Here is a 26,155-nt window from a genome sequence, read left to right on the forward strand (position 1 = left end):
CCGTGGAACCCGCGGACAAACCCATGTGGGACCCATCTGGTCTGCCCTCCTTTTCCCCACATGGGGCCCACTTAGGCATGCTGGCAACTACTTTCAAATAAAGGCCACTAGAGCCAACAAAAGCTTTGAAGGAAAAAAATTGAGATTAAGAACTTTTCTAGAAAAAAAAACAGGAAATTTCTGAGTTTGAAAAGGTGGAAATTTGCAAGAAACTATTCATAAATTCTGAGGTTAATCTCATAAATTTCCTACAAAAAACTTGGACCTTTCTAAGTTAAAAAATTCAAACATTTCCAGAAAAAACTCAGAACTTTGAAATGAATCTAAAGGATTTTCAGGAAAAAAAAACAACATGGACATTTCAACTAATAATAATTTAAGAGAAAACATTTTTTTTAAACAATATAAACTTTTACAACAGGAATTGTTTCAGAAGTTCGGTTCTCCAGTTAAACGACTCAAACGGCTTGATGACCTGGTTGCCAGGCAACCAGGAGTAAACAGTCGGTTTATCGCTGCGACCCGAACTGTAAATAAAACTGCAACAGGTCAAAACTCAGCAGAAATCAGCCTGAACAGGGTGGAAAAGGACTTTATTTAATCTGAGTTCATGAAGAAGCTGCAGCCATGAAAGAGGCATTAAGATGTGAAAACACATAAAAGTTAACAGAGTTTTAAAAACGCTGATTTTTCTATCCGATTTGAGCTGAAAGTCTCACTTCTGTTTTATTCTAATTACATCTGAGGAAGCTAAATGGCATCCAGGTTTTACTCTCACTGTCACAACTCTCTAACAGACACGGCTTTTTAGCTGAAAAAATCTCAAAATTTCTGAGATTTTCCAACCAAATTTTTAACTTTTCAGAATCAGAATTCAGTTTTTTCCAGAAGATTTCTGAATCTGTAGAATCTGTAGTTTAAAAAAACTTCTTGAAGTCCAAAGATTTTATCATGAAGTGCCAAAAGAAAGTCAAAAAATCAGATATTTTCCAGCAAAAAAATTCTAAAATTTCTGAGCGTGAAATGTCAAGAGATTGCTTAAAAAACTCAGAAGTTTTTAGATTAATCTCAGAAATTTTCTATAAAAATCTTGGACATTTCTGAAATCCTCTGACTCAGAAACGTGACTTTTCGAGCTCAGAAATCTCCATGTTTTTTCTAGAAATTCCTGAAATTAATCTGAAAATTTCAGATTTTTTTTAGCCATTTTTTTACGTTTCAAACTCAGAAATATTCTAAAAGAAAGAAAAACAAGCACATTTCTGAAGCTATAGACTTTTAATCAAACAGTGAAAATTGGTTCTTGTCCATCAGGACATTTTAACAGAAAGTAAAATGTAGGAGAGCATAAATAGAGAACATAGTTGGTCTTAGGATGGAACCCTGTGGAACTCCAGAAGAAGTTGGTACAGAGGAACAGACACATTGAACCCACCGTATCCAGGGTTTAATACCAACAAACTGAACATTTAACATTTTGTGGAGTGCAGCTGATCTGAAGCAAGAAGAATGATGGAGAATCTGAAAAAAGGTCGTCACAGTGAGGTCGCTACTTGATAGATCAATCAAGTAACTATGGGACCTTCAGTTTTTATAACAACGATGTAAAATAAAATGTGGCCAAAAAGAAATTTGACTTGGTAATTTAACATCTTGAAATTGGGTCTCTGTCTCTTTAAGAAGCTCCTGCTCTTTCTGAATCTCTGCCTTCAGGAAGTCGTCACACCACCAGCAGCAGTTCCACCAGGTGTTTGCTAATTTCTGCTGGCTAGTCTGAAGGAGCGGAGGAGGAGCTACATCCTCGAAGGCGGGGCTAGGTCCAGCTAGGTGTTTTCCACAGCTGAATGGTTGCCATGGAGATTAAAGGATTTCTCAAACATGCACGAAAGAATCAAAGCGACACTCCATGTCTGTTTTTGATGAGGAAATAAAATCCTAACATGATGTAAAGCTCAAAGGAAAGTTAATCTTCTATAATTCTGTCCCTTTAGCAGCTTGGAAAAATAATACGATGAAGGTTTAAACTTTTAAACTGAACTGTGAATGTGAAAATAAAGTTCTCTGGTTTCCAGACTCGGGTGAAGATGCGGCTGGGAAGCTGAGAAAATGCAAAGTCATTTTCTCAGCTTCAGAAAATGACTTCTGAAGCTGAAGTCATTTTCTGAAATGAAATAATCAGCAGGTCTGGTGAGTTGTGCAGATTTCCTCCTTCATTCTCAGCCTTTACACTCAGTCTGCTGAGGTTTCATCTCCCAGCACAGATCTGACACCACTGACCTTCTCATTTCTATATTTCCAAAATATGTGGTCTAAAAACAACAAAAACAATCATTTAACTGATTAGCAAAAGCTTGATAGCGTCTAACGGGTTTATTAGGGCCGTGTCGGTTTTGTCACATGCGTGCAGGATGTGTGATTGTTCCTGGACCTCCTGTGACAGGATGCGCCGCTGAAATACTCGCTTTTCCTGGCATTTCTCTGCTGACTGCAGCAGATGACTGGACGGCGTTGCTCAAGAACTGATGATGACTTCGCATTTTCTCAGCTTCCCAGCCGCATCTTCACCCGAGTCTGGAAACCAGAGAACTTTATTTTCACATTCACAGTTCAGTTTAAAAGTTTAAACCTTCATCGTATTATTTTTCCAAGCTGCTAAAGGGACAGAATTATAGAAGATTAACTTTCCTTTGAGCTTTACATCATGTTAGGATTTTATTTCCTCATCAAAAACAGACATGGAGTGTCGCTTTGATTCTTTCGTGCATGTTTGAGAAATCCTTTAATCTCCATGGCAACCATTCAGCTGTGGAAAACACCTAGCTGGACCTAGCCCCGCCTTCGAGGATGTAGCTCCTCCTCAGCTCCTTCAGACTAGCCAGCAGAAATTAGCAAACACCTGGTGGAACTGCTGCTGGTGGTGTGACGACTTCCTGAAGGCAGAGATTCAGAAAGAGCAGGAGCTTCTTAAAGAGACAGAGACCCAATTTCAAGATGTTAAATTACCAAGTCAAATTTCTTTTTGGCCACATTTTATTTTACATCGTTGTTATAAAACCTGAAGGTCCCATAGTTACTTGATTGTTCTATAAAAAGTCTCTACGTGGCTGGAAAATCCATACATTTTGCATCCTGGGTGCACAAAGGAGCGTCATCACAGATCCTTCCTTCCAACAGTTTTAAAAAGTGTTTATATCCCTGATCATATTGGTAATTTCTGTTATTTGCAGTTTTATTGCCACTTAAACAGTCTAGTTTAATACATTTTTAAATGTTTCTACATTCCTTTGGTTCAGTTTGTTATTTTTAATAACTGTACAGTATTTTATGTCTCTTAATGTTTTTTTTATATCCATTTTAATGTTTTATTCTTGTGTAAATGTAACTTATCACTTTGCACCAGAATTTCCTCATTTTGGTACAATAACAAACTTTTCTATTCTATTAAAAGCTAAATAAAAATCACGTTTTGAGTTTAATGTTTGAAGAAACAACATATTAAACTCTAACCTGGGATATTCAGCTTTGATACAAACATTTAGTTTAAGTCATAAATGACTGGAAAACATGTGACTTTATGTGAGTCAGATATTTATTTCTACCAGAAAACGACATAATGGTGAATATTGTGCCGCGTTTCCATCCTGTCTGCACTTTTACAGCTGGTTTCATCTGAAAGCTGTGAACTCAACCACAGAACAGCTCATCAAGCTAAACATGCATTTTTAGTTTCATAATTTATTACTGTAAATGTTTTCTGAAAACCAGAATGACTTTAGATTTAATGTTTAGCAACAAACATGTAAACAAAAATATATTTTTCTAGAAGTTACATACTGGAAACAAAACACTTCAGGGTCTGGATGCTGAAATGCAGCGCAGCTTCATTCCTCCCGTTATGCTGAAGTTTTCTTTGGACATCAGCTGAGACAGAGACAGACATGTCTCTACGTGGGACGGATCGTTTAGCAGGTCAGCAGAGAACCAGGAAGAGAAAGCCGCATGTTTGTTGTTCCTCTAAAGGTGTTTTTACTCACAGTGAACTTCCCTTCAGGCAGACGGCTGAGAATAAAACCCGGCCTGTTTGACTATCGTTCCCCATCGGCTCGGTTCAGAGTTAGAACAAACAGTCATATGACTTTATATGGAGCCAAAAAACAAAAGCATCAACTTCTCACTACTTCACTGCCTCAAATATTGAGATAATATTTCACATTTTCTAGAAAAAAGAAGTGAAAATTTTTGGGTTTCTAAAAATCAGCTATTTTTAGATTAATCTAAATATTCAAGAAGAAATAAGAAATTTCTTTGCTGGAAAAGCTGAAATTTTACTAGAAATGTTTTGAGAAAAAAACTTGGAAATTTCTGAGTTTGAAAAGTTGAAAATGTTTGACTTTTGGAAATGGTCTGAGTTTAATAAGTTGAAAGTTTTCAACTGGTTTTTTTTTCCCACTTTTTCAAAAATTGCTGCAATTAATTAAGAAATTTCTTATTTTTTTCGAGCAAATTAAAAATTTTTCAAACCCAGAAATTTCTTTGCTTTTCTAGAAAAAAAAAACTGAGATTAATCTCAACATCTTTTCAATTTTTTCTAGCAAAATTTCAACTTTTGGAGCTCAGAAATTGTATTTTTTTGTCAAAATGTACTTATTTTTCCCCTTTATCTACAGCGGTCATAAAACGCTGCCATATGGAAGCGAGTCTAAGGAAAAGCAGAAACCTTCATCAGATCAGATAAATCCTGCTGCTGATCTGAAAGCAGCGTGACGCAGCAGTGGGGCGAGTCCAGACAGAACCGGGCCGGTTGCTCTCATGTGACTGTGTGGGCCGGGTCGTCTGACGATGAAGCTGCACAAAGAGCTCAGAGGAGTGGAAATAATGACCACAATAATAACCTGGGGAGGAGCAGAGTCGCCAAAAACCGGAGCAAATATTTCACTGGACCAACAACCTGCTGCTGGGAGTTAAAAAAACAATAAACATGGACATTTTTTTGTTTTAATTATTAGTTAATGGTTCTTGTTCCTGCAGCATCACTGGGAATTTTCTGAGTTTCAAAACTCGAAAATTAGCCTGAAAAAACTAAAATTCTTTTAATCCAAGAGATTTTTCTGAAAAAAAAACAACAAAAAAAACATGGACATTTAAGTAAAAAAAAAATGGTAGAAAAACCAATTTTTTTTTAGATTAGTCTAATAAATATTTGAGAAAAAACTTGAAAATTGTCCAAATTTCAAAAGACAAAAAAATTATTTTTTTCCACCCCAAGATGAATCTCAATTAGCCAATTTTTGTTACAGTGATGCTGCAGGAACGAGAAGCATTAGTTGGTTAAACATTTCTTGGACATATTTAATAAATTGTCCGATTTAAACATTTCATTAAACATTGATTAAAAATCTGGCAGATTATTTCAGCTATAACATGGAAAATGTCTTGTTATAAGTGAAATAATCTGTATTACTTTAATATTAATAAAAGATTTAATTAAAGCAAAGCTATATTTTTTTGGAAAGTCAATTGTAGATTAGTTTTGTCGTATTTCACCTGTTCCAAGACATTTGCACTAGAAATTAGACCAAAACTACTTGGCAACATTTTGTGTTTTGGAAGTGGAGATCGATCTAAAAACAGAGTTGGATGTCATCGTCCCTGAACGGGAGGCCATCTTGGGTTTGATCCAGTCTCCATGGCAACCACTGAGGCGAGTTTGGCTAGAAAAAAAATTGGCCAAAAAGTTGGAAAAGCATCATTATCCAGATTGCACAGTGGTGATCTGTGATGCTGCGGGCCCGTTTCCCTCTGAAGGCTCTGCCACCGTCGCCAAGACAATAAGAATCAATCGAGACGACCCAAAAGGTAATAAAGAATTTATTATAAAATGTATTACACTGTAAAGTGTCAGAAGTAATAAGAACATGGCATTCTCAGACATGCTGAAAGAACAAAACATAAATAGCGACAAAAAGAAAGACTTGTGCAATGTGGCGATTAGACCAAAATCTCCCCGTCAAACAGAAACCGTCCATCGTTCCGGTCGAGTCTCAGTTCTCACAACAGAAACAAACATTTTGCTCCCAGCCTGTGATCAGTACAAGGCGACGACACGACGACACAGCAGCGCGTTTCAGGCACACAGCGTTGGCAACAACACAGAACCGGTCTGGGACGCCCCGTCGGGCCGCGTTTTCTGCAAACTCTCTTTTATTTAAGTGGATCCTTCCTCTACATTCATGCTGCCTCTCTGCGTCTGGGGGAGAAATCGGTTCGCTGAGTTGGATTGGCAAGTTGGAGCTGAGAGAAAAGCGGCTTTTAGAGGCTTATTTTGACTCTGAACACTGGAGGAAGTGAAACACAGGAAATGCTGCAGCTCTTCTCATCAGAATGTTTCCAGAAACACAAACCTCCTGGGAATAAAATACTCGACCTGAAAAATGTCATAATTCCTGTTTGTTTTCTACAAACACCTACTAACAAAAAACAAAAACACATTTCACCGACTTTAGCCCATTTCTTCAGCCTCTCCACACTGCAAAACCTAAATAATTCAAAGTATTTCTGGTGGAGTTTCTACTGCAAACTCCTAGAAGACCTGAAATGTGACACAACCTAAAAGTAACTTTTCTGAGCTTGTTTAAGTAACTAATTCCAAAGATTAATGTGAGAAATTATCCAGGCATTTCTGGGCTTCAAAAGTAAAAATAATTTCTAGAAAAAACTCAGAAATTTTTAGATTAATGTCAGAAGTATTTGAAAATAAAAAAAAAAAAACCTGGAAAGTTCCAGAAACTTCATGTTTTTTCTGGAAGATTCTCAGTTTCGACTTTCCAAATTCATAAATTTCACAGAGATGCTGCAAGAACAAGAACCAATAATTAAATACAAACATAATTATTTATTTGCATCAATTATTTAACTTTTCTGTGCTCGTTTGAAGTAAATAATAAGTCAGATAATTTCATTTATAACAAGACATGTTTCCCTTGTTATAAAGTAAAAAAAACAGATTTTAACTGAAATATCTTAGGTATTAGTGAAATAATCTGCCACTGGAGCGAGAACTTTAAAAAAAAAAATCAAAACTAAGGAGTTATTAACTCTAAACAAGCTCCTATTTTCACTGAAAAGTTTTAGTTTTGTCTCATTTCAAGTGTACGGAGATACTGGTACTAGAAACTAGACAGAAAAACTTGGTAATATTTTGTGTTTTTGCAGTGCAGCTTTGTGCTGTAAAAAGACGAAGTGAAAGGAGATGTGAGGCGACGCGTGGCCGGCCAGAAACCCGCAGTGAAACCGACAGGAGCTCAAATTTAGCTTGGTAGAAGGTGGCGTCGACGCCACTGTGCAAAACAGAAAACAGCCGACACCGTGGACGGCAAGCCGGAGCGTCAGGACGGTCAACAGCTACTTTACAGCAAAAACATAACAAAAAAATCCACCCTATTAGGCTGTTTTCTCTTTATTTTGTGGCACTTTCTATTTAAAGTCAGTAGGATGTCGACCCTGAATCTCAGCCATGATGATTTTTAATGTTTAGAAACTCAAAGGTTTGTCCTTTTATTGGTGAAAATGGCTAAAATTCCTTTTGTTGAAATGGAAAAACATTTAAACAGGTCCCAGAATTTCCTTACAAACTGTCTTTACAGCTCATGATCAACAATTGAATTTCCAATCTGGTCTCTGTTCCTGCTGTAAACATTAAAGGTCCAAAGTATGGATTCTACCGCCATCTAGAGGCCGAAGTCGAAGCTGCAGCCAAAACTAAAACAACAGCAAAACATGGAAAAAACACCAGAATCTTTGGTTTCTTCTTTCCCGGGATGATTTAGTGAAGAATCAGGAAAATAATCTGCTGTTGGTTCAGATTTAAAATGTTTACAACGGAAGATTAAATTTTTTTTTTTACATATTCTTTTTTTTTTTACAAACTTTCTTACAAAAGACAGCGAACCTCCGAGTACTGTATTGAATCCAAAGGGGTAACAATGAAAAGCTGAATAAAAACACAACCAGACTGTAACAGAACGACCAAATATTGAGCATTGAAGCAGCTTCAAAACAATCCGATCAAACAGTAACAGAAGAGAACGTCTCCAAAGCACAAAACTAAGAAAAATACACTTTTCTCAATGATTAGAAACCGTGCAAAAAACATAAGGTAGCGTGATTAGACCATTATCTGAACTGTAACATTGATGTTGGCTCAGGGTAATACAACAAAAATGAAAAACGTTTTGTTAAGGGGAAAGTTTAATCAAAACCAAAAGAAGGAAATTATGGGACCTGTAAAACAGAATCACCCAAAACTATAAAAAATATGGGATGTCCCGATCAGAGACGAAACTCTCTGTTGGTTAACTGATGTGCGACCTAATTTCATGCACTTTGCTTGAAAACCGCATCACAGTTTTCATTTAGAATTAAATTTATAGCCAGAGAGAGAGAGAGAGAGAGAGAGAGAGAGAGAGACTGCATTGGCTGGTGCATCCAGAGAGCAGAAAGCAGCTGAAACAGTCCTCATCACATTTTATGACGTTCAACCAGAACTCAAATAAAATTGGATAAAAATCAAACAATCAATGAGTCACATCGCAGCAGGAAGTCAACAGTTTAGCGTTAGCTTAGCGCTTTTGCTAACTGAGTCATTTTCAGCAGCAGACATACAAGTTAAAGCTGCACATTTCTGTTAACCTCTGCCAAGACTCTGGATGGGACCAAATATATCTGCTCCAGTCAATAAAAACGGACAGAAAAGATTTTGGGGAGGTGGTTAGTTGATTTAATACGAAGAGAAAGAAATACTAAGATGGCCGACAGGTGCAAACATGCAGCAAACTCAGCAATGAAACACCTTTTTTTCCTTCTTTTTTGTGGAAAATCCCATAAATATCAACATCCCATCTGGGGCCATTGGATTTGCTAGTCGCCGCCCCCTAGTGGCTGGAGGACTTCCATTTTGTGAAACGAGTTCACGGTGTTTCCTGCTTGCAGTTGTTCCCATCTTTTTATTTCTGTTTAATTGATTGTATTTGCTTCCATTTTCTGTGACTGCAGCGTTTTTCTGTCGCATTTTTTGTTTATTTTTCTGTATTTCGGAGTTTGCATCATTCATGTGTTTGAATCTCTCAGCCACCATAAAACACTGACGTCTGATTTCACTGCATCTGCATGACCGATTTTTCTGAAGCAAGTGGCTGAAACTCAGAGTTTATTTATCGAATCTGATCAGTGTTGGAGACAAAAACCTGGATCGGGACATCCCTGCTAAAACCATCCTGAATCTGACTTAAAAACAGGTTTTTGTTTGATTTTTTTCCAAATAAGATTCTTCATAATTTGTGTTTTCTGCCTTGAATCTAAACAAGCGTGGTTTAAACTTGTGATTTTGCTGTTTTAGTGTCAACAAGGCACGGTTCTTCAGATGTCTGGAGAGAACAGCTGCCGCAACAACAAGACGGTTTGTGCTTTTAGGGAGGTAGAAGGCCCCGAAGGCACTCTGAAAAACTCTTAATTTATTAATTATACACAAAGATTAACAAAAAAATAAAGGATTGAGATTATATTAAATGTAAAAGATGGCGGCCTCCTACATAAACACCGGCAGGCGGAGTTCTCGGGTCGGAGCTGAAAAACAGACGACGGGTTAGTTTGTCCTATTTCAACTCGCAGCAGAGCAGGAGGATTATTATTATTATTATTATTAAGCAGCACAATGAGATTAAAACCACAGGATTCCTCTTTGGAGCTTCAACGACATTCATACACTGCAAAAAAAACAAAATCTTACCAAGTATTTTTGGTCTAGTTTCTGGTGTAAATATCTTAGTTGGCTTGAAATAAAACAAAACTAACAAGTCACTTTAATAAGCAATAAAATGATCTTATTTTAGGTCAATAATCACTTATCAATACTGATAGAAAAGTGCTGCCTACAAGTTAAATAATCTGCCAGTATAACAAGATATTTTAACTTATCAGAAAAATGTTCCACTGGCAGATTAATTCACTTATAGCATCTCGTTAAAAGTGAGATGGTGTGCGAGTGAAACTACAACTTTCAAACTTAATATTAAAGATTTGTTCACTTAAAACCAGCTCTTACATCTTAGTTGTAAATTAGTAGTAATTGTTTTACTAATTTATGTGAGAGAAATGTCTTCTAAGAAAAAAAAACTAACTTCGAAGTAACTTTTCACAGAAATAAGATCTTGTTTTGAGTCAATAATTCCTCAATATTGATGAAAAACGTTCTAGTTCCACTGGCAGATTAAATCACTGACAACAAGACAATTTCCCATGTTATAAGTGAAACAAGTTGCTAATAGATTTAGAGTTTTTTTTAATCAATATTGAGGAATTATTGACTAAAAACAAGCTTCAATCTTAGTTATAAATGAAATAACTAAATGCTAGTAGAACAAGATATTTTAACTTATGAGAAAAATCTCTTGTTCCACTGGCAGATTATTTTATTCATAAAATGGGAAAAATGTTTTATTTCAAGTAAAATAATCTGCAGATGAAATTAGTACTTTTTTCATCTTATTTGTTGCTGAAAAGTTTCTTCGTTTGTGTTACTTTACCAAGATATTTGCACTAGAAATTAGACTAAAAAATATTTGGTAAGATTTTGTGTTTTTGCAGTGAAAATGAATCCTGAGGCTGATTTATGGATTTTACAGCCTGAGTTATAAAATCATACAATTTAACAGACACTGATTGGTTTATTTAATGCATTGCTGAGATAAAACTCTAATTTCTCTGTTTTCAACAAAAACAAAAACACCTATTTGGGAAAATGTGTTGTTATATGTGAAACAATCTGCAAGTGGAACTGGAACAATTTCATCAATATTAAGGAATTATTTAGTAAAACGAGCTCCAACATCTTGATGAAAAGTTTCTTTTGTGTTAGTTTTGTCTTATTTTTAGTTTACCAAGATATTCGCAGTAGAAATTAGATTATTTGGTCATATTTTGTTTCTTCAGGTTTTGTGTTTTTGCAGTGCAGAGGAGGGGAAAGGTCGGCTGTACAGGATGATGGGAAACGGCGAGCAGCTCTTCATGATTGCACTTCGTTGTGAAGTTGTCAGCGCGATATGACGGAGCTGATTGAGTTGTACGACGTGCCGCCATTGCAGGTGGGCGGGTATCCGTTGGGCGCGCCGCTCAGCGCCTCCATGTTGACCCTGAACACCGGCGACGCCTTGAGCAGGAAGTCCGCGGCGTCCCGGCGCCCCAGCTCCCGCAGTTTGATCATCAGAACGCCGACCGTGCTGCCGGCTCTGCCGCTCCACTCCCGCAGCAGCGCCGCCGTTGGGCTGGGTGGCGCCGGCTGAGCGTCGGCGTCCGGTGCAGCGCCACCGCCGCCGCTGTGCTTGGCCACCAGGTCGGTGAGGCCGAGGTTCATGGCCAGCAGGCACCAGTCCTTGCCCAGCGCGTCGGGCGGGTCCAGCATGCGGCACAGCTTCCTGCGGGCCAGCAGCGGCACGTCGGCGATGTGGACGTTGGTCCCCAGAACGCCGTGCTGGTAGACCTCAGCGCAGCCGAACGCCAGGATGCTGCTGAAGCTCTCACGGTAGCCGCCCATGGTGTTGGTGAGCGAGGTTTCGCGCTGGATCTGGGCGCGGCAGAAGTCTTTGGGCTGGTACACCATGATGGGGGCGTGGTGCTCCCGCAGCTGCTGCGGGCTCAGGTAGTACCGGGCGGTGAGCAGGCCCGGCAGCGTGGAGGCCAGCAGGTTCTCCGTGATGCTGCACACGGTGTCCAGCAGGGCGTAGCACTTGGCCCGCTGCGACTCGTGGCCGCGCACCTGGATCTCCACGCCCTGGCCGTGGTTCACCAGCAGGATCATGGCCTCAGCCCCCGCCTGGCTCACCTTGGCGCCGTTGGTCCAGAGGTGGATGTCTCCGTCCGAGTCGTCGGCGCCGTCCTCCTCGGGTTTCTGCTGGTGGCTCCAGCGGCACAGGTTGACCTGCAGCTTGTGGAACAAGCCGCAGGGGAACGGCGTGAGGTGCTCGGCAGGGACGAGCCGCACGCCGCCGTAGATCTGCGCGTCCTCGTCCTCCTCCTCTGTCCAGGAGCGGTGCAGGCCGTTGGTCTTGATGAGCGCCGGGACGTCCACCATGGACGGGTTAGTGATGTCGCGGGCGCAGACGTCCATGGCGTCCAGGATCTGCAGCAGCTCCTCCACGTCGCTCTCCGGCGCCAGCGCCTGCACCTCCTCCAGCCTGTAGCGCCCCCTGTAGTGGTGGATGGCCTTCGGCGTTTCCACGGACAGCAGCTTACCGAGGACGTTGGTGCAGAGCCAGCGAGGCTCCAGCACGACGACGTCCTGCACCGTCTCGCTCTGCATGATGTTGATCTGCAGGAAAAACACACAGAAGCACCTCACTCACCGTTTGACACTTTTAGTGATGAATTTGTAACATTTTTTAAGGAATAACGCGCTTGTTTTATTTTTTTTCTTTCCCACTTCGACCCACAATACCTCTGTGACCCCAGATTAACTAACCGATTATTCCTCCTTGAAGAGGTTAGGAAAGCTCTATGGCCTAAACAAAACATGCTCATTTTTGGTCAGAAAGCTTTTCTTTTTTTCAGCTGTCCTAATCCTCTCCTGCAGCAGAGGCTCCATGAACCTTTCATGTTTGAGTTTCTGAGTCGAGTCGTTCTGGTAAACAGGCCGACTAAACGTTCCTGACTCAGCAGTGCGCCCTGGTGGCCGGTCGCGGCACTGACTGAACTGGTAACCAGCACTGATGAGGCTGGGTTCTGGAGCGTGACGCCTCACCTCCCCCATACTGTGCAGCTGCATGGCCAGAGTCCGGAGGTGGTCCTGGCTGACCAGCGGGTTGATCTGCTCCTGGACGTCGCTGACAAACTGTTGCCATGACGTCAGCTGGTTTGGTCCGCTCAGTTTCCTCCAGGACGGCAGCGCGGCCAGCAGGCGCTCCGACAGCTGCGTCATCGGACCGCACCTCTGCAACGAGGGAGAACAGGAAGGTGAGAGCACAAATAAACTAATGGATTAGAAAACTAAAACACTTTAAACCTTTAACACGCCTGCATGAGTTTGTAGTACCGATGTTTACTGCAGAATGCTTTTATTTTGAAGGCTGCTTTTGCTTTCTTAACGACATTGGTGAGCTGCTGTGTTGAACATCTTGCATTAACCTCACCAATGCTCCAACAAAGCTAAAGAAATGCACTTTAAAACTGTACATACATTCTGTGAACTGGATTCCTGCCAGATGAACAGATGCTCTGCGCTTTCTGATAAAAAATAAAACTAAATTTGTTTAGTTGTGATACGTCCAGAAAATGCTGCAGTGACCTTCAATCTCACCGTTTCTGTTTGCTCATTAAAACTCAAGGATATTATCTGCTTTTACAGAAACTGAAAACTGTAATTTTGAACATATGCCTTATTTTATTTTCTATACAAAATGTTTCCATTTACATAAACAAGTTTGCAAACTTGATACTTAATACTAATTTCCTGTAAGAAATAAAATCTCTGATTGAATCCCTCAAATTCCTTAATATTTCAATTTTTTTTACAGAAACCTCTGAATTTTTTTACAAATATTTAGTCACTTTAGCTTTTTTTTTTTCGTTTATCTTGTTTTTATTGTTTTTCGTCTTCTTAAAATATGTTAATTTATCTCAAAAAACTGATTTTGATGCTGTTTATTAATGAAAAACCTGTTTTGTACATTTTTGTTCAATAAAAATAAAAAAGCATCCTAAAAAGTTATGATGCCGTTTCATAAACGCAGGTTTTCTAGATTGTTTTAGGAAATACTACGCAGTTCAGTAACTTTGTGCTCCAAATGCTGAAGCCTCTGATGTTTGCAGACGTTTGGACTCACAGAGACGATGCTGGCGCGCAGATCCTGCAGGTGACTCCTCAGCAGCTTCAGGTCCTTGGAGTTTGATGCTCCGGTGTCCATCACAAACAGTTTGTCGCTGATCTGCAGATCGTTCCCAAACCTGGACACCAGAAAAACTTTTACCTTTTCAGATCAACCTGAACTGGATTTTCTTCAGTTTCTCCTATTTTTCCCATGTCTGCAGTTAAAGCTGGGTTTTCCCCAGTGAATCATTAGCCTGGCGGGCCACCAGGCTTTACTTCTCCCCCACCAGGCTGATTGTCTTTTGTGTATTTATTTTCATTTTTTTTTAAATAAATCAGTAACAGAAGATGTTGGTTTACCATTTCGGAGCCATCTGGATTAGATTTTTTTCAGTTTTATCACTAAAGCATGGTGGGCCGTATTAGCGCTTTCAGCAACGTGCTTTAAAGGTTTTCTGAGTTAAACCAGGTTTAAAAACTGTGATTTTGTTTGGCGTTTTGTGCTGCGGTTTGATTCCCGACCTGTTCCTGACTTCCTTGAGCAGCGCTCGCTCTTTGTCGTAGCTGAACTCTCCAGAGAACGCCCTGGTGATGTCGGCCAGGTCGGCGTGCGTCGCCACCAGGACGACCGTCAGCGGCTGCTGGATCCGACCGCCGAAAACTGGACAGACAGAAAATCAAAAACATCACAAAGATCAGTAACGTCACAGACAAACGTCAGGTTTGACGTCAGGTTTACCTGTAGAGCACATCAGCAACAAGGCAGTGAAGGTGCTTTACACCATAAAAACTCCAGGCAGTCAAAAATTATGAAACAAGTAATAAATGTTGCATTTTAATAAGCAAATACAGATCCAATGTGTTGATCAATGTTCGTTATTATTAATCAACTCTAAACAGGTGGGGTTTTTAGCTTTGATTTAAAGGAAATCAGTGTTTCAGTAATTTTGTATTTTTGGAAGTTTGTTTTCAGGTGATGAAAGGCTGAATTTATAACCATCTTTATGTGGTTATAACCATCTTTACCTGGGCTGATCTGGGCCTGATTTTGGGCCTGATCTGTACCATCTAGATGTAAAAACTGGAACATGCCGACTCTTCATCAGGGGTGCCTAAAGTGCGGTTCGGGAGCCATCCGTGGCCCTTGGAACAATTCAGTGTGGCCCCTGACTGCAGTTCAGGAATGATCGGAAGTTTGTATTTTTTTTTTTTTAGAACGAGAATTTGAATGACAAATTGATGAAAAAGCAGATTATTTCACATATAACATGAGAAATATGTGTTTTTACAAGTGAGATTGTAAAACTAGTACTTTTCAAACAATATTTAGGAATAATTTACTTTAGACAAACTCCTCCTTCTTGCTGAAAAGTTACTTGTAAGAAAATTTTGTCTTATTTCAGGTGTACTAAAACCTAGACCAAAAACACTTGGTAAGAATTTGTGTTTTTGCAGTGTATGTATGTAAAGTTCTGGCTGTTACATATTTAATGCTGTAGAATTGTTTCGACCCTTCTTCTGACTGATACCTTTGCACATTATGAACCTCTCTAGAAGCTTTTGCTTAATGCAAAGGAGACAAATGAAAAAATCTGAAAAAGTTGATGTTGAGTTTATCAGATTCACTATAACTACTACGGCGTAAAGACTTATGAAAATTGGTTTTATGTTTTTTCAGCTGAATGTTGCAGGGCAGATATTTAATCTAGGATAGGAAACATTTGGGAATTATAAGTTATGGTTATTGGAATTTAAATGAGGCTGTTGGGAGGCAGTGTGCATAAATATTTTGCTAATTTTGAGCGGTGTGTGAGTGAATTCAGAGTGCTTTACCGATGTTGTCCTGCGGCGGGGTGAGGGCCTTCAGCAGGTTCAGCCAGTAGGTGATGTGGCCCAGCTGCGTCTCGTACGGCTCCTCCAGGCTGAACAGCACCAGGTGGATCGCCGTCACGTCGTTGGCCGCAAAGTAGTCGTAGGAGCAGTGGTAGACGGGGTTTCCTGAGAACTCCCAAATGCTGAAGTCACCAACACCTTCAGAGGAAAGGAGGTTACGTTACATTTTAACACATTAAAGAATATCTGTCCTATGGAAGCACATTCATGCCATGAAAAAAAACCTCTAATGGATGTAGGAATATCCGCTTATGGAAGTACATTCATGCCATGTAAAAGAAAAACAAACTTTAACACATTAAAGAATATCTGTCCTATGGAAGCACATTCATGCCATGAAAAAAAAACTAATGGATGTAGGAATATCTCATATGGAAGTACATTCATGCCATGAAAGAAAACTCTAATTGTGAGTTTTAAAGTAATAATTTTGAGTTTTAAAAGGTCACATCGTTTCTATAAGGAGGCTTGCTCCAGTATCTTATAATCATGACTTTGAATATCAAAATTATGACTTTTAATGTAAAAATTATGATTGGATCTCAATATTAGAACTCAGAAAATCACAATTATGAGATTCAATCTCAAGATTTTAACTCAGAAAGTTGAGACTGAAAGTCAAAATTATGACTGACGCTCATAATTATGACTCAATATTGAATTTATGACTAAATCTCAAAAACATAACTTTAAATCTTGTAATTATGACTTCCTCCTGGGTTTTTTCTTCTTTCCTGGCAGAAATGGGCTTCCATACCACACAGAGATCAGTATTGAACGGTGAAGGTGAATTTCTGGGGTGTTTTTCGGCAGCCTCTCACCGTGGATGTTGGCGTGCTGGATGTCGATGGCCTTGGTGGCCAGCTCGTCCGCTGCCGACAGCGCGCTGTGGACGGGGGAGAAAACCTCCAGCACGCCTTTGGTCAGGCTGGGCTCGAACATCATGCTGCGACTGCGCACGCTCACGTTCTCACAGCCGGGGTAAAGGTTGGAGATGCTCACAGAGACTGCAGAGGAAGCGACACAAACCTGAATCTGCAGAATGTTTACCAACCAGGCCGGAAGGGTCAGACTCTGGTCAGAGGATTTCTCTGCAGTTTGTTCCACAAACTACATTTAATATGATCAAGAATAAATATTACAAACCCACAAGATGTAGCTCTCAAAAGAAAACAACCAGCTGTTGTGATGATGTAGTTTTTTTTTTTCTTTAAATTTGGGTTTTTATCCAAAACGTCATACTTTTACCACATGGGGGCGCTGTGTCACCGCAAATAAATCCCCTTTTTACAGCCTTGACATTTGAATTTCCATCACATGCTGCAGAGCCACACCTACAGAGCCTGTTGAAAACATTTTATTCTATTCGTTTAGGTGAATCCAGGCTCACTTTATTAAAACTGGATTAATTTTACTGAAGGTTAAACACTCAGATGTTGAGATGGAAGTTGAAGTTAACTATTTAAACCATAAAAGTTACCTGGAGAGTCAGATTCACTTTATCATCTCATTATAAAATGATTCTTCTTCTGCAGACAGAATCATTCATTTCCTGGTCAGTTGAATAAGGCCAATATTTTTCTTCATCACCTAAATTTTAGTGTTTCTCAATTATTTTGTAACAGAATAGACCGTTTTTTTTTTCTCAATACTTTTCTCTCTCTCATTCGAGAGAGAAAATGAGATATGCAAAAATGTAAAATGAATAAATAAATAAAAATCCATAACGGATGTTATTTTTGTTTCCCGTTTTAAATAGGATGTGCAGCTACCTGCGGGTTTGGAGTTGACGGGGGAGTTGGGGTGTCGCGCCGAGTTGGCCATGCGCGTCGTCCTGCGCCTCCGGAAGAAGCTGCGCAGGATGCCGCATTTCAGCGACTCCAGCAGCGTGCTCTTCCCGGACCCGGAGTGTCCGAACAGCTTCAGTTTGATCCTGGGCTGGATGGTCTGAGTGGGGCGCAGCTGCTGGATGTAGCTCAGTTTGTGGTTGTCCTGGTAACGAGGAGGAAGAGGAGGAGGAAAAAATTAATGCTTGTCTGCTGCTTAAAATCTATGGAATGTAGCAGAGTATTAGTGCCATGCTATAAAAATTTAAAATAAAGTAGACATGAGGACAAAAGCATATAATTATGAGATTAAAGTCAAAATAATATGAAAATAAAGTTGTATATTTAAGCCTTATTTAAATTTTATTTTCTAACTGACCTTAAGCAATACTTTATTGTCAGAAAAGCTGAAATGTGTATAAGCTGTAAGCCAGAACTATCATAACAAACAGAAATAAATAATTTAATGGATTTAAACACTGCACAGTGGCGCAGTTGGTAGAGCTGTTGCCTTGCAGCAAGAAGGTTCTGGGTTCAATTCCCGGTCTTTCTGCATGGAGTCTCCATGTTCTCCCTGTGCATGGTGGGTTTTCTCCAGGTACTCCGGTTTCCTCCCACAGTCCAAAAACATGACTGTCAGGTTAATTGGTCTGTCTAAATTCTCCCTAGGTGTGAGTGTGTGTGTGCATGGTTGTGTGTCCTGTGTGTCTCTGTGTTGCCCTGCGACAGACTGGTGACCTGTCCAGGTGACCCCGCCTCTCGCCCAGAACGTTAGCTGGAGAGGCAGCAGCACCTCCTGACCCCACTGAGGGACAAGGGTGCAAGAAAATGGATGTATGGATTTAAACACTGAACATTAACTGTGCATCTAAAACTCAACCTAAAATCTGTTTCTCTGCGGATCAGAAACCAGAATGAACCATGGCTGCGTGAAATGCTGCCATGCTGGTTGACAGTGAGGTCGTCCTGCAGGCATCCAGCAGATGAGTCAGGATCTTCATGGCCTCCAACTCTGAGTGGGACGTGAAACACTCCACGCTCCCACCCGGCTTCGCTGCTGCAGCCACCAAACCAACATCTTCATTCCACTGATTGTGGTTCACAGAGTGCAGCATCTGCGCTCCGTTTAGCTAAAGCAACATGTTTTCTTTTCCATATCCTGGCCTTGAGAAGAAGTCAGTCTTTATCAAATCTGTTCCCGTGTGTTAGTCTTATTTTAGCTCAGCATATGCAGAGGGTGACTGTTTTCACAGTTGCTGCTTTCACGTTTTCACGCTCTGCTCTGAATCTCAGCAGGTTCTCAGCAGAGCCGCACTTTTAAACGAACCTTTCAACATTTTTTTAAACAAAGTTAAAAAGTTTAAGGTCAATAAAAATCAGCTCCGATGATTCACTTCACTTTATGTAGAGTGGATATTCTGTAACTGATCTCCACTGCATAAATGATGAGACGGTTTCAACAATCAGTATTATAAGATGAATTTATGTTTTGAATCAACCAGATTCAAAACATAGCATTTAACAAAATTACTCAAAGCATAATTTTGTTAAATGTTGACGTCATGAATGGTTGTAATAAACAGGAAGTAGAGTTTGCTAGCTAGTATGGACACCATCATAGAAAAATGGAGTCAGAGTTTTGGGTTTTTAACATTTTTCAGGGTTTTGTGCCTCTGGTAAGGCTCAGACCCGTTCCCTATTTGAGATTATTTGCTCTTTTGTGCTTTAACTCTTTTCTGGAAAAGTCAAAAACAACCTCAAGCGTAAAAACATTTGTCTTGCAATATTGAGGAACTTATCTCATGCTGTTCCCATCAGTCTTTTCTTATAAGACACTTAAAGAAGGGCAAACACATTTAATGAGAGGTTTGTGAATTTGTGCATAAACACAAACCGTTTTGACCGTCTTTCTGCGCGTTAGGAGCCATAAACCTGCATGAGGAAGCAAATGCGCGACTTCTGCAGCTCTGTGAAAACCTCCATCCCTCATTTGGCAGATTGTTAACATCTAACGTGTTTCTATCTTCGTCTCGACACCTTTACACCAAAATAGTCGAGTGCTGAGACTGTGAAACCCGACTGCATCATCACCCTACATTTAGGCTCGTATTGAATCTACTTACAGACATTTAAAGCAATTTTTAATTGTTTTTCCTCCTTTTTAAAAAGATTTTTACCTTTTTAAGCTTTAACAATAAATCCACGATGTGTTCATGATGATCAGCAGAAGCCAAATCCTCGGCTGTTTTTCCATCCTGGAGAGAATAAAGACGACATGGAGAAATCAGATCATCTCCGTTTAAACAACAAGTGTTGCATGAATAAAATCAGACATTATTAGCATGTAGCTAACAATGTTTTACGCTTCATAAACCAGACAGTTAGATGATTTATTGGCTTCATGTTACGCATAAGACAAAAACAACAATTCATAAAAAGAAAAGTTCATTTTACATTTAAAACATTGTTGCATTTTTACTAATTTAACCAACATGGAGCCATCTGACATCAATTCCTAGCTGCAAATATGGAAACCTAGCTATTAATGTGCAATCTGCAGGCATAAAAGATTTTTTTTTGCTATGGGAGACCAAAACTAGCTGCAGTCCAGGGCCATTATTTTTCTATATCCAGCCCTACAGGGGCTGAATCTGGAATCTGGACCACATTTGGTGATAATTATTCAAAACCTAAAATGCTAGAAAATGCACCAGGAACTTATGCATTTCAGAGTTTCTATATTTAGTCTTAGTGTTGGCCAAGTACTAAAAAAAACTGAACTTTAATGGATTTTGGCATCAGGATTATGTCAGAATGACATTTGATTCTGAAAAACAAAACCAAAACAAAGACAAGATTCAATAATATCAACACAGTGTCATCTAGTCTTGTTCTTGGAAACCCAATATTGTCTTTCAGTTTCCACGTATTTACATAGGAGAACTCTCATTCTTTCTCCTTTACATGTTTTTCATTGTTTTACAACTAAACCTCACTTCAAGTCTTAGGAGCCAAGTCATCCGGCGCCGCCCGGCTGTGTTTGCTGCTCCAGACGAGGAACTGCATCAACAAAATCCCTTTATTTTTCATGTGTAAATGGAGAGCAGCACTACTGAGCTGCAAGTTAAAACGAAGTGAAACCAAACATTGACCGCTTTAACGTGTCAGAGATTTCCTCAGACGGCTACAGATGGAAGGTGTCACAATTACTACGACTGATGCTTGGCAACCAGCGCCGAACATTCGGCTCGTTAATCATACAAACCGGAGGGAGAATCAGTTCCACATGTTGTTACATAACTGTTGCTATGGAGAGTTTAAAAGGACGATGAACAATTATCCAAGCAGCCTGACACAGATTCAGTCATAAAAAGTGTCTGAATTTAAGACATCTATTGGTTTGAAGGAGAAAATCCTTCAGCTCTTCGCTCCTCTGCAGCATCACGACACAAAACAGCCGAATGGACGATGAATTAAACATCCTGGATTAAACATGCATTTCACATCAGCTGCCATACAATTTTAAAGATAGAGAGAGAAAACTGTATGAGGAAGAGCTTCGAGTGGAGACCGTCTTTTCTTAGATTAGTCTCAGAAATTTTATAGAGAAAAATCTCAAACATTTTCTACAAAAAACTCAGAAATTTATGAGAAAAATCTAAAAAATTTTTTTGATTAATCTCAGAAATTTTATAGAAAAAAATCTCAAGACATTTTCTACAAAAAACTCAGAAATTTATGAGAAAAATCTAAAAAAAATGTAGATTAATCTCAGAAATTTTCTAGAGAAACAGACATTTCTGTGACTCAAAGGCTGAAAATAAAACAAAAACAAACAAAAAAAAAACAAACTTTGAGATCAACTTCAAACATTTCCTAGAAAAAGTAGAAAATTTTTGAGCTCCAAAAATTAAAGATTTGCGAGGAAAAACTCCAACATTTTGAGATTAATCTCAGAAATTTTCTAGAAAAACTTGGAAATTTCTGAGCTTTGGTCAATAAATGCAAAATATTGAGAAAAATGTGAAAACTACAAATCTTCCTTCAAACAATTAAACTGTTATAATTCACTACATAAACAACTGCAGTTATTTGCTGACTTACGTTTGTGACGGCGTCGATGTTTGCTCCGGCCAGACAAAGATGGCGGACGACCTCCAGGCTCCCGTTTCCAGCAGCCAGGTGGAGAGGAGTCCGTCCATGCTGGATGTCAAAATAAAACTCAGTGAGTTTTTAGAGCATGTTTGCTAGTTTTTATTAGTAACCATCAGTTAACTTTGTTATTATTAGTCATAGTAGCAGTTTTAGTTTTTCATAGGTGCAGAATTTTAAAAAGTTGGAAGTATTTTGATTATGTGCACGTTGATTTCTTAAGTAATACTCAACAGAAGACACAATTTTCAAAAATATATTGAGTTATTTTTGAACAACCCACTGACTCTGGCATTTTCTCCAAACTTTTGTCGACTAGAATAAGCTCCATAATCTGCTGACATAAACGGCTTCATTTCATATCAGATCGAAAGGCTAATAAATAGATTCATAAACATGAATGCCTTTTTTTTAAAGTGTAATAAGACATTTGCACTGGAAATTAAGACAAAAAAAATTGTTGGTAAGATTTTGTGGTTTTGCAGTGTATCTGCCATTTATAGAAAAATGAACCGCCAACCCAAAATGAACCCTGATTTTATCTCCAACTAGCTTCCACTTTTCTGACTGTGAGCAGAGGACGGGATCATTTCCAGTCCCTCCTGCTCACGTTGTTCCCAGCAGAAGATGAACGCAGAGCGTGAGACGCTGCTTTAGATAAGCCTGAAATAAGGGAACGTAAAGCACAAATCCCTCCATGTCTAGCAGATATGCATCGGCAGCCTGTCAGAAACGTTCCCGACTGAAAGCAAAATACGGTAAAATGGAGAGAGTCAAAGTGGGAGGTGAAATCAGCAACGTACGTGTGTGGGAAGGCCGAGTCGAATCGGATTTAAATCGCAGAGAAAAACTGTTTTTCATTCCAACAGGATGGAGGAAAAATAAAGTTTTAACGACACAAAGGTGAAAACAAAATGTAATGGGCATGACGAAGATGCATCCAATTATTAAGGTGATTATTTTAGTTATTGATTTAAAAAGTTAGCACATTCTGCAGCCTTTTTATATTTTAGAAATACATTAAAACAAGTAAATTTATTTTTTAAACAAAGAAAATATGGGAATATTAGTTTTCCATGTTTATTTTTGCTTTTCGTTTTGTCATTTGAAGGTTTGTGTTTATTACTATAATAAGTTTCATATAATTACACAAATTTCTCAGTATATTAAGATGTTCACGGTGCGAAAAATAAGAAATCATACTTAACCCTTAGGTGTCTGGGGTCTAAATGGCCGCCGCGGCGCGCAGTCTTCCTCTTCTCGGTGCGTCAGAACTCGCTCTGCAGCCATCTAGCGACGGCTAACCAAACTACTACAAACACGGCAAACACACGAACTCCAACCAACACACCTGCAGGCTAAAAAACTCATCCGAAACACTCCTAGTAAAATCCAAAGCGTCACTGCGCTCCAGTCTCTTCCAAAACTCTCCACAGCGTCTCGTACCACGTGTCTCCGTTCTACCTAGCAACAGACCGTCAACACTTTTCATTGGTCGTTTCGAAATGCGGTACAAAATAAGGCGGAAATGATCGATCATATTTCTGGCTTTATTTAGAAGTAAATAACCACAAAACCAATATAAAAACACCACTTTTATAAAGTTTGAAGTCCGTGCTGTCCAACAGAGTTGAAGTGAACACTCGGCATGCTGTCGGTGTTACGAAGCCTTATAAATGCGTCACGTGCTTGCCCGGGGGGGCATCGACTCCTAAGGGTTAAAAGAAGATTAACATTTTATGGCCTAAATCTGCCACCGTAAAACATATTTATAAGAAAAGTTTTCATGTTATTTTAATTAATATATGTTTCTGTAAAATTTTGGTTTAATTATTGCTCCTAATATATTGTTCTTTCAACAAATCACCGTTTTTTGAGTCTACTCCAGTTAATGATTAACTAAATTAGTTAGTGATTATATTAATGATTGATTAATCGCGATTAATCCAATTAATCATTTCAGCTCTACTACAGATGGTGAAAGTGGGAAGTTTTAAAAAGCGAACAGACATGATCTCTGAACAGTTTGATTGGCCAGTTTGAACATCAGTGACTCCAGGAAAAACGGATGGATGACAAATGGACAGAACGAACTGATGAACAGTAACATCTGGAAACAGATTGATATTTCCTGTTCTGCGTTTTTCCTCGCTGTCCCTTTAAAACTTCCCAGCATGCATCATTCCAGCAGTAGAAGCATTCCTGATGATCAGAGCTCACCTTGTTGGGCAAGTCCAGGCTCGCCTTGGCGCTGCACATCGCCGTGACGACCGCCAGATTTCCGTCCTTGCAGGCGATGTGGAGCGGCGTGTTGCCATGGCGATCCTGCTGGTCCAGGTTGCAGCGGTGCCGGAGGAGGCAGCGGACGACGTCGACCTGGCAGCGGCGAACCGCCAAGTGGAGCGCCGTGTGGCCGTCCTGCCGACAGAACCGGGTCAGAAACAGAACCGGGTCAGAAATTTATATAACAAAAATATAGATAAATATAAAGAAACAAAAACTAATAAATCTTAACCTGCAACATTGTAACAGAGCTGAACTGAATTAAAAGTCCAAATAAGTAGAAGCTGTAAAACATGCTTGTCAGACAAGATGGACGCCCTGGTGTGATGACATCACCAGTGCATTGATTCCTACTGGAAACAGGAAGCAGGAAGTGTGTCACCTTGTCTGTGGCCTCCAGGTCCGCCTTGTGCTCCACCAAGCACTCCACGATGTCCACGAAGCCGCGGGCGGACGCCGTCAGCAGCGGACTCTCCCCCTCACGGTTCTTGGCGTCAACATGGCAGCCGGCCTGGCAGAGCGCTCTGGCTACAGCGGAGTAGCCGTGCCACGCGGCGCAGTGCAGCGGCGTCTCCTGCTCCTGCAGACCATAAATAAATAAACAGCATGAAGCTCCGGTTCCCTCATGACCTTTCCGTTCATCGTGTTTGACCCGGAGGCCGACCCTCACCCGGTCCGTCAGGTCTGGATTGGCCCGGATGCTGCACAGGTAGCTCACCACATCCACGTTGCCGTAGCGAGCTGCCACATGAAGAGCCGTTTCTCCAGACTGCAGGAGAAAAACAGCAAATATTCACATGATTTACAACCTTGAAGATGAAACCTGTTCCCCTCTGGAACTTGTTTACTGCTGAAAATCCAACATGGATCCAAGGTGCTACATACAGCAGCTAGCAAGAGACGATAGCGTACAATACAGAACGCACGACAAAGCAACAAGAATGAGAGCGAGGTCAGACTTTAGCGGTTGTAAGATTCCCCTTTATTCGTTGTTAAAGACCATGAACCATTTCTCCTGCTAGCGTTAGGCTAGCATGTCTGCTTTGGTTATATTTACCCAGAATGCCCTGCGTTGTAGTCCACTTCCTGATTTTGGATCTGATGGTTTGCTTTTGTAACATTCTTAAAAAAGGACACTATATTTTGTTGCAGCATTTTTAATAACTTTTCTGACTTAAGTATTTTTTTCATCCTATATATTGTTAAATCCTCGTGGGAATAACTAGATACTCATTATATCCACAGAATCTCATATGGACCCATTTTTATTTACTTAAAGTAAAAATGTTTGCTGAATTTTACCCGTCAAATAAAGGAGTTTTTTTTTTAAAGAAATGCTTTTAAAAGCCTCCTCTGCCGGTAACAGAGGAAGATACACAGGGTGTATCTGCTTGAAGATACACCCTGGATGATGAGTTTGCTCGTTTGTGGGAGACGAGGCCACTTAGAGTAGAAACTAATGGATGCAAAATACTTTGCAAAAGTCTGGAGTCATCTCTCGTTTCTTTATATTTAGCAGTCAGACTTTCATGTCATCTTTAAAGTGGACTTGATCAATAGTTTCCCAGACTTTCTGACGACTTTAAAAGTTGACTTTGAACGTTTTCCACCGATTTCAGAAATGAAAAGATTCCTAGACATTAGAGATGAATCCTTGTCTTAAGATTTTCACAGTTAATTCCAATTATTTGATTAAATCTATACAACAACAAAAATTGGCTTCAATGAGGTGATTCCCAAAATTAAGAAAGTCTTATTTTAAGCTTTCTGGCATTTAGCAAATGGAAATCATTTTGGTGAATCTAACTGACCTAAAATAAGAGTTTAGTGTGATTTAACTTCAGACAGTGAGAAAAAAATGTTTGTGTTTTTGAAATTATCTGTAAATAATGTTTTCCCAAACTTTCAAGGACTTCATACAGAAATCAAGCACTTTCCAAACCTTGAAAGCACTGAGATGAAACTGCTTCTGGGATTCAGTGAGTCAGACTGAGCTCTGTACAATCAAACCCACACCAGCAGCATCCAAAACAAACACACACACACACACACGGTCCATCTTTCTCCGTCTCCATGGCAACAACAAATAAGCCGATAAAATGCCAGAGTAGCCGCTTTTCCCTCGGCGTGAGTGTGTTTGAGCTGG

The 26,155-nt window shown here is 39.8% G+C and overlaps 1 protein-coding gene across 3 annotated transcripts in view; it reads right to left on the minus strand.

Moving 5' to 3' along the window:
- Positions 1 to 5,852: 5,852 nt before the first annotated feature.
- Positions 5,853 to 26,155, minus strand: part of dapk1 (death-associated protein kinase 1) — a 72,642-nt gene continuing 52,339 nt past the window's right edge. For 2 of the 3 annotated variants that reach the window (XM_008419394.3, XM_081610957.1), the window contains exons 15-26: positions 24,680 to 24,778; positions 24,392 to 24,589; positions 23,947 to 24,144; positions 21,679 to 21,777; positions 19,752 to 19,829; positions 17,521 to 17,740; positions 16,570 to 16,755; positions 15,689 to 15,886; positions 14,378 to 14,516; positions 13,872 to 13,992; positions 12,791 to 12,979; positions 5,853 to 12,361 (exon numbers count right to left, since the gene is read on the minus strand). In XM_008419394.3, the coding sequence (XP_008417616.2) occupies positions 11,087 to 12,361; positions 12,791 to 12,979; positions 13,872 to 13,992; positions 14,378 to 14,516; positions 15,689 to 15,886; positions 16,570 to 16,755; positions 17,521 to 17,740; positions 19,752 to 19,829; positions 21,679 to 21,777; positions 23,947 to 24,144; positions 24,392 to 24,589; positions 24,680 to 24,778 (3,000 nt within the window). In that variant the 3' untranslated portion in view covers positions 5,853 to 11,086. Of the gene's footprint in view, positions 12,362 to 12,790; positions 12,980 to 13,871; positions 13,993 to 14,377; positions 14,517 to 15,688; positions 15,887 to 16,569; positions 16,756 to 17,520; positions 17,741 to 19,751; positions 19,830 to 21,678; positions 21,778 to 23,262; positions 23,438 to 23,946; positions 24,145 to 24,391; positions 24,590 to 24,679; positions 24,779 to 26,155 lie in introns of those variants that run through there. The other variant, XM_008419395.3, reaches the window with a different exon arrangement.

Source organism: Poecilia reticulata, chromosome 9 (genome assembly GCF_904066995.2).
Source record: "Poecilia reticulata chromosome 9, P_reticulata-male-v2, whole genome shotgun sequence".
Lineage (NCBI taxonomy): Eukaryota > Metazoa > Chordata > Actinopteri > Cyprinodontiformes > Poeciliidae > Poecilia > Poecilia reticulata.